This window comes from Muscardinus avellanarius (assembly GCF_963383645.1).
Source record: "Muscardinus avellanarius genome assembly, chromosome: 9".
Taxonomy (NCBI): Eukaryota; Metazoa; Chordata; class Mammalia; order Rodentia; family Gliridae; genus Muscardinus; species Muscardinus avellanarius.
In genome coordinates, this window is record NC_137795.1 from 69,006,161 (window position 1) to 69,024,315 (window position 18,155).

An 18,155-nucleotide genomic window follows, 5' to 3' on the forward strand; every position below is an offset into this window, starting at 1 on the left:
TATTTGAGGAAGCTTTGGTCATCATTATAAAAAGATCAGAAAGATTTAATGCCTAGCAAAGATGGATTTGATTAAATAAAATAACCAACACTGAAATTTATAAAGAGAATGAGGTAGCTCTTTGTCTACTGAAAATGAATGAATCCCGTAATGCTGAGTGAAGAAGAAGGGAGGGAAATGGAGAGAGAGAGAGAGAGAGAGAGAGAGAGAGAGAGAGAGAGAGAGAGAGAGAGAGAGGGAGTGGAGACAAGGAAATTCCAAAAGAGAAATGAGTGGGGCTCTCAAAAAGTAGCAAGTACCTGAGTATGGCTGAACTAAAGAGCCCATGTAGGGATGTTGAGGGACATAAACTGGAAACATAAACAGTAGTGAGGTCCTGACGAACCCTAAATACTGTGCTAAAAGATTTGCCCTTTATCTTGAAAAAATTAAAGAGCCCCTAAACCATTTTGAGGAGAATGATGACTAAGTCTGAATGTCTGTAATTCCACAGCACTGGGTAGATAGATTGGCAGAAAAGGGGCCAATTTGGAAGCCAGGAGCAAAGAGCCAGGGTGGAGAGGGACAGCAAGAAGCAAGCTGGGCCAGATCCACTGAGCAATGGGTATGAGGACTGAGGGAAAGGAAAGAGTCTGTGATGCTTCTCAGGGGTCAAATGAGGTCACTGGTTGGGAGATTATCCATTCACAGAAAAGTGGAATACACAGGCGCTGCTGGTTTACAGTGAAGGTGGAGATGGCACAAATCAAACTTAAGACACTTGGCCTATAATTTTTAGTATGGGGAAAACTCAGCATGCCAAATTTGAAGCACAATGTTAGTCAATTTTACTCTATTTTTCCAATGATAAAGTTTGCCATACTCCACAGAGAGAGTCTATCCTAATAATTCCAATATTTATTTCTTAGAAAATTAGAGATGAGATAATTACATAAAGGCAAGAGTTGGTTTTTTGTGTTTTCTAGCAAGGACATGTTCTGGGTTTTGTTATTGTTGCTCTTTAAACAGCTGAAGGCAAGTCTGAGCAGTGATTTATTCATAAGAATCAGTTTGAGAAAATCCCACGTTGCAGATACTGGCAAGCTGCAGCACTGCTCATTAAGATGCAAGAGAGGAAAAATGGGCAAATGATAGATTCAACATAACACCGACTAATATGCCAAGGAGAAAGCAACGGGAGAATTCCATTAGTATTTAAAACTAATATCAAGAAACTCTGAGTGTGCAGTCTAAGGGAAAAATTTGAAGAATGGTGAAAATAAAGTTGAAGCCTCTAGTCCATTTCAGAAAAAAGTAGAGAAGTCTTCACTTTGCTGTGTTTGCAAGCCACAACTCCTAATTTGCTATTTAGAATCACTGTGATGGGGCTATCAAGTTGCAAAGCGCTTGCCTAGCATGTACAATGCCCTGGGTTTGATTCCCCAGCACTACAAAGGAATAAAGAAATTTTTGTTACATAATTTCTGTTTATTTTTTTGGTTTTTTTGTTTTGTTTTGTTTTGTTTTTGCTTCCAAGATAGAAGGAAATTTTCGTGTGTGTTCTATTGATGTGGCAGCCATCCTGGGTGGAGTCCATAGGAACATATTTAGAACAAATGACTTACTGGTTTGCTCCTCTCCTTCACTCTAGTCTTCAAGAAAATCTGAATCTAGAGGGCATGCTCAGAATTGGAGGATAGACTGTAAAGAGCCATGGAAATAGGAGAAGCTGCTGATGCAGCCAGAATGAAAGGAGATATATTGGCCGTCCCAAAATAATAACACAATCATTATCATGGCTCCACAAGATCAGAGCAGGAGTGTGTAAGAGGCGAAACCAGGACGTCAGCTCCAGTTACAGCAATGGGAGTCAGTGTTCCCTAAAGAATGGGTTGCCTCCCCAAGAGACCACGACCTCCCAGAAACACAGGCACACCCAGTCATTTAGGATAACTGTCGAAAGCTGATAAGCAATGGAGGAGATACAGGACTCTAAGGATTCTTGGTGAGTCTGAAGCCCTTATTTTCTTAACTTGATTAAAACAGGGCTTAAAATTTTCTAATTTTTAGCATTGGATATGACTTTAATTTTGGTTAAATGAAAGTTTATTTTCAAAGATTGCCAATTTATATAAATTATTAATTTACATGAAATAAGAAAATGATTTTAGATTGTAAATCAGTCTAATTTTTTTTAAATTAAAAATGAAATGTCACAAATTATGTATTTGACTTGGTACTGTTCTGGTTTTAACAATCACACACACATTTCTGGGTTATTCTGAAGTGCCTTATTTTAGTGATACTTATAGATGTCAAGATGAAAAAAATCTTGGATACTCCAACAGTACTAATCTATCTTTACATTGCTATTCACTAACGACATCAAATTATAGTTTTGTAGAGGTAAAGGGCAGGAATAAGCACCTAACAGTGCTGGACAAATAACATACTCTCTTGTGGATAGCAGAGTTCAGATGCTCCTTCGTGGTTCTCAGTAAGGGATTCTCAGCAGAACCACCTGATTTCATGGCTTTAGTCTCATGTTTATCTTAAACACAATAAATAAATGAGAGAAGGAGAGAAAAAGATTTGCAACCCATGGAACAGAATTTTTTAGTAGCTCTAACTCAGAGTCCCTATGAATCAAAAAGAATTTAAAAATTATGAAAATAAAAGGAATTAGCAATTCAAAGAAGCTGGCCCTATGAAAGATGTTCCACTTTAATTGTTAGAAAAATGCACATTAAAATAGGTCTGGGATGGGGCCATGAAGCCTATCATATCATAAGTTTAGCATATTTCTCAAATACCTGATGAGATAATTTCTTGTAGTTAGTGGCGCTGAGGTTTCTACTAAATAAAAATTATAGAATGCTCATATAACATGTTTCAACATTCCAATAGAGTTTTTAAGTTCTAAAATTGTTGAAAATTATAAATACTTGATAAAATACTAAGATTTTCTCAATGTCTTAATTTAAAATGAAAACTTCTTTAAATATTCCATGTTTTTCACACATAATATATATATTCTGCCCTTTTTGCATTTGAGATTAGAAAAGCAAAATGTCATATAGCTCTTCCATCCCTACTGGCTTTAAAGTTAAAATAATTTCATCAGGTGTTTGAAGGCTGCTAAAATAAAAATATAAATTATCATCTTCTTTTCCAGAATTGATTCTCAGATGGCTCAACTCATTCTCATTCATCACTTATCTAGCTAGACAATAATCCCTCTGGCCTTTCCTTTGGATTGCTAATGATGGGGTGAGAGAGAGCAAGGGTCCCAGTCTCCAAATGAATGAGGAGATAATAGTTTTTGTTCATGGACATATCATTTTTCTCTTAGCCTCCTTTTAAACTGGTATGATTTTTTTTTCCTGATTCTCTTCTATTCCTCTGTTACAAGTAGCTATTTCTGTAATGCCTTTCATTAAATGAGTTCGATATTTTTTTTTAAGGTATTGAGTTCTTCATCTGTGTAAAAAACTAGGATAAGCAGACAAGCAAGGCATGAATTTGTTTGCTCTGAGTAGCTCAGAGCACAGGCAGAGGATTCAGAGTTATGGTAGACAGTACAATGATTCCAAAGATGTCCATTCCCTAATCTCTAGAACTTGTGAATACCTTACCTTACATGGTAAAAGAGACACGACTAGGAGAAGGATCTTAAGGAGGAAAGATTACCCGGGGGTTTTTTAATTGATCCTGTCTAATCACCTGAGTCCTTAGAAGCAAAGAACTAGAGTTCTTGGCTCTAGTCAGAGAACAAGAAGCATGGCAGCATGAGAGGAACCTGACTTGCTATTGCTGGCTTTAAAAATAGAGGCAGAAGCATGGCATAGTGGCACATGCCTGTAATCTCAGTACTTGGGAGGCTGAAACAGGAGGATCACAGGTTCAAAGCCAGCTTCAGTGATTTAGTGAAACCCTCAGCAACTTAATATGACATTGATTCAAAATAAAAAACAAAATATGAACAGAGGTGTGTCTTGGAAGTAGAATACCTTTAGATTTAATCCCTAGTACCTCCCTCCAAAAAATAAAAGGAAATAGAAAAAGAGGCCAGAGCCAAGGAATGTGAGAGGCCTTTAGGTATTGAAAAAAGCAAGGGAATGGATTCACCCCTGGGTCCCCCAGAAGAAACAGCCCTACGGTGACCTCTGTTTCAGCCCAGTGCAACCCTCAACAGACTTTGACCTACAAAGCTGTAAGGTAACACAGTTTTGTTATCTAAGCCATCAACTCTATCATCATTTGTTATAGCAGCAAAAGGAACTTAGTACAGATTTGCGCCACAAAGTACACAGCAGCTCAGCTTGCAGTATGGTGAAGAATGGAGACAGAGCCAAGTGTTGTGGTCTCAACACAGGGCGTGGTGATGGGAATAAGAAGAGTCCACACAGGAAGAGCCTTCCAGTTGTCCTTAAAGTCTGAGGACCGCTAAGTTACAGAAAGACAAGGAGATTTCAGAAATAAACACTCAACTCAGCATTAGATTGTGTCTTGATAACAACTTTTTATGAGGGTAAAGTTATGAAAAGCCTGAAAAAGTGATATAAATACTTCTGCTCCTGTCAAAACAACAGCCTAGATATATTCTGTCCTTCTATTTCTCAAAAGCACATACTGATGAATACATATTTTTAACACATTGCTGGGCTTCCAAGAAATAAGAAATACTCCAAGTTCTTTATCTCACAACAGCAAAAATATGGTAAGGGCTGAGGATGTTGCTCAGTGGAGACTGCTTGCCCAGTGTGCAGGAGGCCCTGGGATCAATCCTCAGCATCACCACCACCACACAAAGATACAGGCTTTTTATGTGGCTCACACTTTCATGCCAAACACTACTAGGGTTAAATGAATTAAAAACGAATCACCTAGAAATTGCCAAGGAGCTAATAGGACAGGTGGGAACTCCCAGCTGTGAAGATGGAACTCTAAAGAAGTAACTCAGGCCGGGCATGGTGGCGCATGCTTGTAATCCCCATGCTTGGGAGGCGGAGACAGGAGGATCACGCAGGTTCGAAACCAGTGGCGCTGGCTTAAGAGACCCTGTTTCCAAATAAAAAAAAGATGTAAAAATGGGTCTGGGGGTGTAGCCTGGTGGTAGAAGGGCTTCCAGGAACCCCAGTACCACCACCAAAAAAAAAGAAGAAGAAGAAGAAGAAGAAGAAGAAGAAGAAGAAGAAGAAGAGGAGGAGGAGGAGGAGGAGGAGGAGGAAGAGGAGGAAGAGGAGGAGGAGGAGGAGGAGGAGGAAGAGGAGGAGGAGAAGGAGGAGGAGGAGGAGGAGGAGGAGGAGGAGGAGGAGGAGGAGGAGGAGGAAACTCAGGGTGATTGTTCTCTTAGGAAGGCTTCGCATCCAAGAGAGGTGGCTGAGAGACGGAGCAGCAAAGAAAGAAAGCGAACATACACCCCATGTAAAGGAAGATGGGCCACTGCCCCTGCATTAAAATTAAGACTTTTTGAGCCAGGCATGGTGGCACATGTTTATGATCCCAGGCTGAGACAGGAGGATCGCGGTTCACAGACAGCCTCAGCTACTTAGTGAGGCCCTTTGCAACTCAGGGAGACCTTGTTTCAAAATAAAGAATTAAAAAATAATAGGGCTGGGTGTGTCACTTAGAGGTAGAATGCCCCTGGGTTTCATCCCCAGTACCGCAATTAAAAGAAAAAAATTAAGACTTTTTGAAAGAAAGTAAAAAGACAAGCTAGAGAAATTTTAGCAACATAAATACCAAGCAAAGCACTAAAATTCAGAATAGATAAGAACCTGAGGATTCAATATGAGGAAAAAACAATCTAATAAAAACATTTCCTGCCATGATAAAAAGGCATTTCACAAAAGCAGCAGCACAGAAGGTAAATAAGCATGGTAAGATGTCACCAGAGAATGCTACATTAAAGGAAAGGAGGAGGAGGAGGAGGAGGAGGAGGAGGAGGAGGAGGAGGAGGAGGAGGAGGAGGAGGAGGAGGAGGAGGAGAAGAAGAAGAAGAAGAAGAAGAAGAAGAAGAAGAAGAAGAAGAAGAAGAAGAAGAAGAAGGGAAAAGAGAAGAGAAAAGAAAAGAAAGGAAGAGGAGGAGGAAGAGGAGGAGCCAGCTGTAGGTATTTTGGGACATGCCCTTGAAAGGTACTGTGGGACTCTGGTCTCTTCTTGCTCAGTTTTGTTTCCACCACATGTTTCTGCCATAATTGCTTGTTTTGCCACAAGCCCAAAAGCCATGGCCAGTAGATCATGTACTGTAACCTCCAAAACCGTGAGCCAAATATACCTTTTTTTAAAATAAGCTAAAAAAAAGCAAGATACAATTTTGCACACTCCTCTGAGTGGAATTAAGAAGTCTAATAACACTAAGTATTGACAAAAATGCAAAACTATGAAAACACTTATGACTGTTGGAAACTAATAATAAATTCTGTGTAGGAAGAAGTTTGTCATATACCAGTTTTAAATATTTATATGCCCTGTAACCAAGCATTTTCACTTTGGGGTACATATCCTAGAAAACCACTGGTATGTATATACCACAGACAGAAACTAATAGCAACACTGGTGATATAGTGACAAAAATGAAATGAAAACAACTTACTTGATCATAGCCAAAGTAATGGTTAAATATACTGTGGTATATTGATACAAATATTATATAACTATGAAAATAAAAGAATACACACAAATAACCAATAATCTAGCAAATTGCAGAGGATTACAAATTACGATGCTTTTTTATTTTTCATTTTTGCAGTGCTGGGAATTAAGCCCAAGGCCTCATACATGCTAGGCAAGTATCCTCCTACTGCCCTCACCCCAGCCCTTTTATTATATTTAATTAATTATAGTTTTTATTTTATTTTATTTTTGTGTGTTTATGGTGCAGGGGATTAAACCCAGGATATTCTACCTCTGAGCTATACCCCTAGCCCGATTTTTAAATTTTGAAACAGGGCCTCACTAAGTAGCTGAGGCTGGCCATTGAACCTGGATCCTCCTGTCTCAGCCTCCCAAGTACTGGGATTACAAGCGTGAGCCAACACACCTGGCTATGTTATTTTATTTTAAATAGGGTTTCTCTAAGTTGCCCAAGCTGATTTCTGATTTGTGATCCTTCTTTCTCAGCCTCCCAAAAAGCTTTAATTATAGGCGTGTGCCACCACATCCAACTGTAATACCAACTTTCTAAAAGCCGAAACATTTATATGTTATTTAGAAATGTATGTTTATGTGACAAAACATATATTAATTTTAATATTGAATGAAAATAGCAAGTTGCAGAAGACTAGAATATGGCATTTTTACAAAGGTCTAAAATATGCAAGACTAAACATAAGATATACATGGAGATATATGTAGTTTTACATGCTAAACTACATGTTAAACTACATATAAAATGTTAAAGTTTACATGTTAAACTACATGTCAAACTAGATATAAAATATAAAAATCAATAGCAACAAGTTCAACAAGTTCAAAATAGGATAACCCTGGCATGAAACAGAAGGCTGTGGTCACAGCTGGGCACCAGGACCATCAATGGAATTGGTTTGGTCCTCTCTCTAGGTGACGTCACCTAGAGTGTGACAAGAATCACTTTTAAAATTTTGTAAGTATGTTACATACACTCTTTTGCAGTATCAAATATTCTGTGATAAAATTTATAAGTTATATTATAAAAAATGAAATTTTATTTTTGCCAAGATGGCTATTCTTCCTTCTTCTTCCTTGAGAATTCTTTTGGCACGGTTGAAGTTGAATGAAAGTTACAAGTTTGAAAGAAGGACAAAGTGCATTGTGAGATGATATATACGAATGCTGTTTGAGCTCAGCTCAGAACTAATGGTCTTCTGAGACTTGATGTCACAAAGTTATTATAGAATGATAGGCCCAAGTACCCATAACTCTCCTTTACTCATATTTCAATTTGGTGGCTCATTTTTCAGTGTAAGTCCTATATTTAAAACACCCATCCCGCCGGGCGTGGTGGTGCACGCTTGTAATTCCTGCGCTTGAGAGGCTGAGACAGGAGGATTGTGCAGGTTCGAAGCCAGCCGCCCTGGCTTAAAAAATATAAAATAGGTTTGGGAGTGTAGCCCGGAGGTAGAAGGGCTTCCAGGAACCCTAGTACCACCAAAATTAAAAAGTAAATAAATTAAATAAATAAATAAAACACCCATCCCAAGAGTAGATGTGGGCTTCAAGTAGTTCTTGGCTGCCAAGTGCTTTTTCATTCTATCTCCATAAAATTGAAAGTCCCATTCATGCCGGGTATGGTGGTACACGCTTGTCATCCCCGCACTTGGGAGGCGGAGACAGGAGGATTGCGCAGGTTCGAAGCCAGCCGCACTGGCTTAAGAGACTCTGTTTTCAAATTTTAAAAAAATGTATAAAAATAGGTCTGGTAGTGTAGCCTGAGGTTTCCAGGAAACCCAGTACCACCAAAAAAAAAAAAAAAAAAAAAAAAAAAAAAAAGTCCCATTCATGTATTTTAAAGAAATGGTATAAAAGACTGTGTGTGTCTATGTGCGTGCACATGCATGTAGTGCTACACTCCCAGCCCCATTTTATTCTTTATTTTGAAATAGGGTCTCACTAAGTTGCAGAGGGCCTCACTAAGTTGATAAGGCTGGCTGCAAACCTGGGATCCTTTCATTTCAACCTCCAAAGTACTAAGATTACAGGAGCGTGCCACCACACCTAGGCAACATATATTTCAAACATACAATGAAGGCCTAGTTACCAAACACACTAGAGTAATAGACAATGATAGTTGTTAGTGGATGAGTTATGTAATTTTAATTCAGATTATTTTTTCTACTATTCCTAAGAGGGCAAGTGTTCTAAAATCTAACTTCCCTTATCACCCCACTGATAACCCAGCCCTCTTCCATAAACATATTCTGAGCACTTCTGATTTTAACCAAAGTCCTTTGCCACCGCCTACCTTTCACTAGTGGTAGGGTGTGAAGATGTGGGGGAGGGGAGCCAAGCGCAGGGGCAGGTGAGGAAATTGATCCAGCATAGTACATGTAACAGGAATTAACAGGAATTAACAGGAATCAGAATCACACCACAGGCTGTAAAGTAGTTAGAGCCTGTGAACTGAAGTTACGCAGCCCTGAATCCAAATCCCCAACGCCACCATCTTTTAGTTGGGTGACAGCTGACAAGCTTGTAGGTCTGTCATTATCTTAGCCTGCCCATCTATAAAGCAGTTACCAATATCTACACCCTAAGATCTTTGCAAAGATTCAATTATATTTACATAAGACACATATATGTATATACATGTAGCTTTATTAGTGCATCGTAGTCTCACATCATCGTGATAGTGACATGTGTGCACACTGCATTTGGTGAGCTTCCCCTGCTCCTTTCCCAACCCTTCCACTTCCCTAATTGATTATATTTATAAATTAGAATTCCTTAGTATACACTCAAATATTATACTCTGCTTGTAATTAAATTCTTTTTAGACTTTTGATAGAGACAGGTTAATTTACTTGCTCATCTTCTAATGCAGATTTCTTGACATTCCTTTTCACTGTGGAATCTATTTCCCGAGCCATCACAGCCACTGTACCAAAAGCGGGCACAAGAGTTGACCTGTTGGTCATAATACCATCGAACCACATAGCTGCCACAGTTTCCAGGCTTCAAGGATTCCAAACATCTAGGATCTAGGGTGAGAAAAGGGTAGTGTGTTATTAGAGGTGCTTCTTTTACTGAAAAATGAAAAATAAAAATTATTCTCTGTGCATATTAGCAGACCAACTAAGAAAATATGGTTCTAAATTAGTGAAGGAAAGGTTCTATAATCCCCCAAATATTCTGCCCACCACCTGAAACTCCATCACTAAATATTCATTTTGTTGGAAACGAAAGCTTCTGATCTTCATGAAACTGCATTAAAAATGCATATTTCCCTGAAAGCATAAGCGAGACTTTATTTACTAATAAATTTGTGGAGATTAGTTGAAAGGAGAAAGATATGATTTCTTTCATTTGCTTTGGATTTAATTTTAAAATCAATGAATATTTGTAATGAGAATGACTTCTGCCTTCTGTACCTAGTCCCTTCCAATTTACTCATAGATCACACTGGGCCTCCTAAAAAGAAAAACTCTTTGTTACAAAAAAAAAAAAAAAAGTAAAATGAGGGGCTTTTTTACATCACAATTCTCTTCTTAAAAGACAGCTATTATAGGATACTAAAAATATGATAAGGCCTTCTAATGTGACTTTACAAATAAATTTCAGAAATGTTCTCCCTGTAAAAAATCGTAGAGTCATAACTATAAAGCTGTATTATATATTATACTAATAAGAGTCTTTAATTACAGAGCTTATCACTTGTGAATTGTTATTTTTTTCTTTTAGATGGTGTCTTGCTATCTTGTCCAGGCTGGCCTGGAACTCTTGGACTTAAATAATCCTCCTGCCTTGGCCTCCAGAGTAGCTGGGCATACAGATGTGTAATGCTACATCTGGCAATGTTAAATCCTTTTTCTTGTGTGTGACTCTCCATAGTACCTTGATTCATATTTTCTACCTGAAGAAATTATTCCAATGTGGGAGAAGCCAAAAAAGATAAAAAGAAAGGAAGGAAGAGAAAAGCCAAATTGGTCATTGAGCCTGAGACTTGTGTTCCCTCATAAGTCCCATTCTCTATAGCAAAACTCACCCATTCTCCATCTCCTTTAATCATTTCCCCAGACTTGGAGTTTGTCAGACTCATTTATTTTCTAAAACTAACCTCTACATCTACCTCCCCTATGAAGACTCCTTAGACCCAATGGAAAGAAACACATTTCCACTGCCTCTGTTCCTAACAACCAAAACTAAGGAACAGATGCTGTATAGCTTGTTTTCACGCCAATCTAAATGAATATTCTCATGTGTTTTGAAAAATACATATATAATGATGTATTTTCTCTATATATTAGCCCCATAGAGAACACACTGATGAATCAACATCTAATTTCAGTTATTTCCTCTCTATTGTACAATCAAAACCTCGAGTGCTTGCCTTGTGGACAGCACACACAGGGCACACAGGCAACAGCGAGGGCTATAGCAAACAGGGCAGGGCATAGTCCTCTGCAGCGGCCTTCAAAATAAAATAATAAAAAGTGCTCTAACATTTTTATGACCAAATTTATTCCACAGACAGCCAGTTTTCAATTCTATACATGGCCCAGTTTAAAAAAAAAATACCATTTGTCCTTCCTGTTGAGAGTCACAACATTCTTTTCTGGATGAGATTTTAGAGACCTCACACTATAGATACAACAGTTGACTACAAGATATCTTTTACCTTTGTATACCAAGTTTTCCTCCTGTGAAAGAAATACAGGACTTGGCGTTCTGGTTTTCATACTCTCTGGGGTGCTGAGCAATGGCCCAAGAGTGATAGCAGCCTCTGGTGGGGTGGTGGTCCCCCAGCCCTCAGCCCCAGCCAGCACTGCAGCCTCACTCTCCTCATCCTGAGCTCCGGGGTTACCGAACTGCACAGAAAAAGGAAAGAAAAATTACATTTTTTTTCTTTATTTCTGATAACATTGAGTAAAAGAAAAATCTAGTTTGCTTCTGGGAATATTCAAGGAAAAATTTAGTGTTGCTGTGTCTCCCCAACTTTCTGATAATGACTATTTCAAATAGAAGCTCAAGAGATAATGCTCTTTCTCTATGGCATGCATCCTTGAAGAGCTAGGGGTGGGTCTTACCACCACTCTGTGTGTGCCTACTTCCTGCCCACCTCCAGGCACCAATCCTTTCCAGAAAGATCTGCATGGAGGGCATGAAAGATGAAAGGTTGGGAGCAGTTCATCTTTATTCTTTTCTTAGTCATTGTCATGAGGGGGGAAAATGGCTACCAAATTTAAGACCTTTTTGGCCTCTTTCTCTTCATCCACTAACACTAGATATCTTAACAGTATATCCCAAAATATCTACCGCAAACTCAATTAATTTTAAAACTGGAAATTGTGAGCGGGGAGTGGAGGACAATTATACAGCTGAAGTGAAAACAACAGCAACCCCTTGTCATCTCCTTTGGTTGAAAGCACCTTTGCCGCCTTCCTATCATCCAGACTCCAGGTAATGCCAAAGGCTGTAGGAAGCTGAGCTTCTAAGAGGCCCTGAGAGATGCCTGATATCTAAGGAACAATGGTTCATAATTCAAAAATAAAAATTCCGGGACTAAAACTTTCAAGTTTCACCTAAAGTTATAATATGTCATAAAACAAAAAAGCATTTTTTGTTCTGGAAAAAAAAAAGTTGCCTCAGTTTTCTTGACTGTATTATCAGGAATAGTTGTGTTCTTTTTCCTTTTTCCTTTGATCCCTACTACATGGAGTTGAATCCATTGTTCACCTTGATCCTAGCCCAATAAGGTTATTTAGGCTTGCATGACCCTCTCTTGTTTGTTTGCTTTTTGACCATTTAAATAAGAAAATCTGGCCAGGTGTGGTGGCTGACACTTGTAATCCCCTCACTTGGGAGGCTGAGACAGAAGGATTGTGCAGGTTCAAAGCCAGCCATGTTTCCAAATAAAAATATAAAATAGGTCTAGGAGTGTAGTCTGGAGGTAGAAGGGTTTTCAGGAACCCCAGTACCACCATCAAACAATCAATCAATCAATCAATAAGAAAATCTGTAAACTAGGGAAAGTAGTTTGGGATGCTTTTTTTACACAGGGTTCCTGGCATGCTGTGACCTCAGCCAACTGTCATCATTAGCTGCTTTCTGCTATCTAAGTAGTACTACTTCTCCTCCTCCTTCCTCCTCCTCCTCCTCCTCCTCCTCCTCCTCCTCCTCCTCCTCCTCCTCCTCCTCCTCCTCCTCCTTCTCCTCCTTCTTCTTTTATGGTGCTGGGGATTGAACCCAGGGGCATTCTCCCTCAGAGCTAGAGCCCCAGCCCAATTTTTATTCTTTACTTTGAAACAGGGTCTAAGTTGCAGAGGGCCTCACTAAGTAACTGAGGCTGACTGCGAATCCAGATCCTCCTGTGTCAGCCTCCCAAATACTAGGATTACAAGCATATGTCACGATGCCAGGTCCTACTTCATTTTATGTACACACACACACACACACACACACACACACACACACATACATCATAGGAGAAAGGGTTAATTCTGTTACTTATATATTTATATTTTTAAAGTTATTAAAATACTACCAGGTGAGTCAGAACAAATATTTCCATTAGGATTGGTCATTGGCCCTATATAAAAGGCACCTAATTTAAATCTATTAGAAACTTTGTTAGCTATAATACACACTTTTGGTAGAAATGAATGCACGTTGTATCTCACTAGAGGTTCTTCCTTTCAAAATGATTCTATGTCTGATATAGCAATTTGAACGTCAACTTTTATTACAATTATAGAACAAGAGAATTATGAAACTAGAGGATTTTTTCTATTTTTTTAGTGGTACTGAATATTGAACCCACAAGGATTCTACCTCTGAGCTATATCCCTAGCCTAATTTCTTATTTGGAAACAGGGTTTCACTAGGTTTCTGAGAGCCTTGCTAAGTTTCCAAGTCTGACTTCAAACCTGAAATGTTCCTGTCTCAGTCTCCAAGGTACTGACATTACCGACATGCACCATCATGCCTGGCTCTAGAGGAAAACTTTCTCGGTCCCTCCTTCTCCATAGAGAACAACTGAGAAAAGCCCCATGAAGGAAATACTACTGTTTTGTTTTTGTTCTGTTTTTTGCTTGCATACATGTCTTTTTGGGGTTTTTTTTGGTAGTGGGGATTGAGTTCGGGGGCACCCAACCCTTTTTACTTTGAAGTAAGGTTTTTCTGAATTTCTCAGGTAATCTTTAAATTGCTGAGGTTGGCCTTGAACCTTCCATCCTCCCGTCTCAGCCTCCCAAGTACTGAGATAACAGGTGTGCAGCACCACACCCAGCTGCACACATCACTTAAAATAAGAATAAACTGAGAGTTTTGAGGAATAGTTTATCAAACATTAAAAGCCAACTGACATTAGTCTGTACTTCAGAAATTCTGAATGTAAGGTAAGAATGTTTCTTTGAAGAAGTGCTCTGGGAAACATGTTTTCTTAATGGAGTTAACCTTTAAACCTCTACCTGACTAAAGTCTCCAGGCTTTCTAAATTATTTTTTACCTATTCTAAATTTAGGAATGTTTTCTTCCCTCCCCCTATTACATTCCAGAATAAGCATAATCAAGAAATAAAAATAATTTAATCAATCAACATATTCAAATTATTTGAACAAATGCATAATTATTATGGCTTTTAATTTTTATAATTCTTCCTTATTACAAAATAAAATGCTCATTGGAAGGAATTTTAGAAAATATAAACAAGGAAATAGAAGAAAATAGAAATCAGAAGTAATCACACCTCATAGGACTAGTCATTGTTGATGTTTAGGTTTATTTTCCCCAGTGTTTTGTTCTATGTGCACATATTTCTCAACAACAACAAAAAATCTGTGCTTAGTTTTTCATGTTGTATGCTATTTATTTTTACTTTATGTATATTATGATCATCCTATATATTTTACTATGACTATAACACTTTTAAATATAGAATATTCATATAACTACAATGGCGTTTTTAGAAATTGATTTCCTTTTTTCTCTGATAAACCTCATGGCTACTTATTAGGTAAAGAACACATATGCTTAAGACTTTTGAGACAAAGTCCTCTCCAAATGCTTTTTTAAACTATAAACTTGCACACTCACTAAGAGTATATTCCCTTAAACAAATCCTAGCTGAAAAATAGATAATAACCAGTGTAACGGGTGAACAATTCTAATGCTGTTCTACAGAGCCCTGTCACAATTTCCTCCTCTACACAGGATGGTCTCACCTGACCCTGTCCTCCGCCATCACCCTCCACTCCTGCTTCCTCTTCATTCTGCTTCAGACTTTCAAACTAACCCTCCTACTACAACCCTGAAAAGTTGGTATCCATTCCAAAACTTTCAATGACCACTTGGTACTGGTTTTCCCCTTCTAGACAGCGCACAGCACCTTCTGAATACTCCTCTGACACTCACTATGTGACTCTGAGCTTACAGAGTTTACCCTATAGCCCTATTCTATTGAAGCAGAATATGCCACTCCCAAATTTACCATTTTTGCATATCGATTATTTTGAGCTAAAAGGCAACTGAGAAGCAGATACAAGAAAAGCTTTCTGCCTTCTCTATTTGCATAAAAGTAGGACCAATTTTGCCAAGATTCACTCCCTCACTTTTCTACCTTGAAGGACAGTTACTCACAGGAGACCACCTTAGTTCTTTAACCCAGAGATGGCACAACTAGCCCTTATCCTCCACTAGCTCCTGCATATATTCATTCACCTTCCCACAATTGGCTACCCTAAAAGCTCAAAGTCCTTTTCCTGTCTTGTCACACCTCTATAAACTTATTGTTTTGTTTTGTTTTGTTTTTTTGTTAAGATGTTCCACAAGCTCATGTGCTAATCACACCCTTTGAGCTGGTCATCACCAAGTGTCCATGAGTATGTGTGCTACTCATGTTAATAAACTTTTGTTTGCTTTTCTGTTGGTTATGTTTGTTTGTCTTTATACTGGGGATTGAACCCAGGGGCATTCTACCTCTGACCTATATCCCAAGCCCTATTTTTTAAGTTTGGAAACAAGGTCTTACTAAGTTATTGAGGTTCTTACTAAGTTTCCAAAGCTGTCTCCGAGCCTGTGATCCTTCTGTCTCAGCCTCCAAAGTACTGGGATTACAGGTGTATCCTCTTGTTAATCAATCAAATTTGCCAAACTTACAGAACCCTAAAATATGAGCCTAAGAGGGTATAGAAAAATGAAAAATGTTCCTCCCTTCCACTCTTTCATATCATTTTCTGTTCCACATTTATAAATATCACATCCCTGATAAGATAAATTAAATTATTTTCTTTCTTTCCTTTTTTCTTTCTTTCCCCCTCCTCTTCCTCTTCCTCTTCCTTTTCCTTTCTGTAGCATAGAATAGGCAAATAGCAGCCACTGGACAAATTCACAATGGGTTAGAGTCTTTCTATTATAATTTTTTTTAAGCAGAACTTAAGAATATGAAAAAGGAAAAAACAAAAAAGACAACTTTGGTTTATCTATTTCTTCTAGGCTTTGATATTAAAATTTTTTTAAAATAAAAAAAGATTAGGGCCTAACATACCTTCCAACTCTAAGAGTTACAACCCATACTTAACTGACCAAATACATAGTGGTTCTAGTGGTTGCCTCTGGGAAGAAGAGGACAAAAAAGAGCTCAGGAAGGAAACCACTCAGAAATGAACTTCACCTGAAGCAAGAAGGAATAAAAAATGGGTTCCTTCTAGGGATGGGGTAGGCACTTGGATATCTGTTATATTCTCTGTTCCTTTTTATAAATCTAAAACCTTAGAAACACAAGGCTGCCTACAGGGCTATGCATTTCTGTTCTTGTCACACTGGCCGCCTTGGAGGAGAGAGCCTCCAAGCAGGGGCTCAGCATCGTGGAAAGTGCAGAAGAGGGGTCTAGGGGCACATGGGAGTCCAGGACTGTGCATGCAAGTGGAAAGCAGATGTGTTACCATCACTCTCTTTTAGCCTTCAAGCGCACCTCTAAGTATAGGAAATAGATAACACAGGAGCTAACAAGGATTGTCCACCTGGCAGCACCCAATTCCAAAAGGTATTTGGTTTTTGACTTCCAAGCATTTTCCTAATAATTCATTACCCACAATCTTAGATATATCAGAGACAGGCTCCTCAAGTCTGAGCTCATGTCTGCTCTGGATGAATGCTAATAATCATGTTCGTGCTGTTACCTTCAGGCTCAGTGTTTTCCCAGCAACACAAGACAAAATTTTTTCCCATTTGGGTGAGGGATGCTGCTGCTGCCACCTGGCTCCACCCCCAGCATCTCCCTGTCTGCCTTCTCAGGAGTCCTCATGGACAGATTCTTCCCACATGAGAAGGCCTCCTTGCTTGGACAGTCAGCACTTCAATACTTACATCAAATGTCCTTTATTTACATTAAAGGCCACGGAAGACCTTCAGGACCCCTTGATTTGGGCTACACTCCCAAAGATTCACTGCAGCTTTCACAGAAGTGGAACACAGGATTCATTTCTGTTTAAACATTCCCATACACTAGTATAATGCCTGTTTGTATGGAATTTCCAGTAAATGTTTTGGACCACTATAATCATACACTTTAGAACAGGAAGAATATATTGGTGATAATCTCATTTTATAGACAAGGGAACTGAGACCTCAAGAAAAGAGATGGTTCACCCCATGTCAGGCAACTATTCTATTTCACTTCTAAAATATAAAAACTTAAAAGAAATCTTTGTAAAAGACCACACATATTAAATAGATGCATTTAAATTTTAGAAATAAAGTAGAAAAATATAGTCTTTGGAGCTGAGAACTAAAGTATTTAGCTTCAGCATTTAGACTACGAACCAGGTTTCTTGACTTTGATGGGATGTGTGTTACAGATTAATTTGTAATATGTTTTATTGTTTTTGTTTTCTTTTCTATAGAATAGAAGCATCTTTTGTTCTAAGGATAACAAGTCTAGTATTAATAATGCATAATGCTTATTCAGCAACTTCATATACAAGTTAATTATGAACAAGTAAACTATAGTATTGGGCAATATAACCATATCTGTATATATGACTTAGTCAAGTCCATTTGTGAATAATTAGGTCTGATTTCAGGAAATTAATTTTTCAATCAGTGGACAAACTAACCACTAGGCTTGGTCCCATGTCTTTGAAATTTTTATAGCATTCTTTATGGTCTTGGAATAGAATACTTCATTTAATAGTCAGTATAACATGATTGAGTAACCTACAAAGTTTTATTTGTACAGAACATTCAAAGAAAAAAATAGATGTACCCAAACATCTATGCTTTCTCCTACTCTACTGTCATAAAGGCTTAATAGTCAGTTAAAACATATGTCATTGTATTATAAACTGGTTTTTAAAGAAAACAGCCAAAATAGAATTATATGTAAATGAAATACTTTAATGATGTTATTTCTGAAAGAAAAAAAATAAAATAACACTATTAACAGGTAACGAATAAGCTGGAAAGGATGGGCACAAATTATGGCTATATGGTAATATTACTAATATAGAAGAGAGATGAAAAGGTTCTGATCTCAG

The 18,155-nt window shown here is 38.2% G+C and overlaps 1 protein-coding gene across 1 annotated transcript in view; it reads right to left on the reverse strand.

Moving 5' to 3' along the window:
- Positions 1-9,489: 9,489 nt before the first annotated feature.
- COL28A1 (collagen type XXVIII alpha 1 chain) overlaps positions 9,490-18,155 on the reverse strand; it is a gene marked incomplete at both ends in the record, with an annotated part of 152,881 nt that continues 144,215 nt past the window's right edge. The window contains 3 exons of the mRNA XM_080701208.1: positions 9,490-9,662; positions 11,300-11,489; positions 12,051-12,140. Coding sequence (XP_080557334.1) covers positions 9,490-9,662; positions 11,300-11,489; positions 12,051-12,140 — 453 coding nt within the window. The remainder of the gene's footprint in view (positions 9,663-11,299; positions 11,490-12,050; positions 12,141-18,155) is intronic.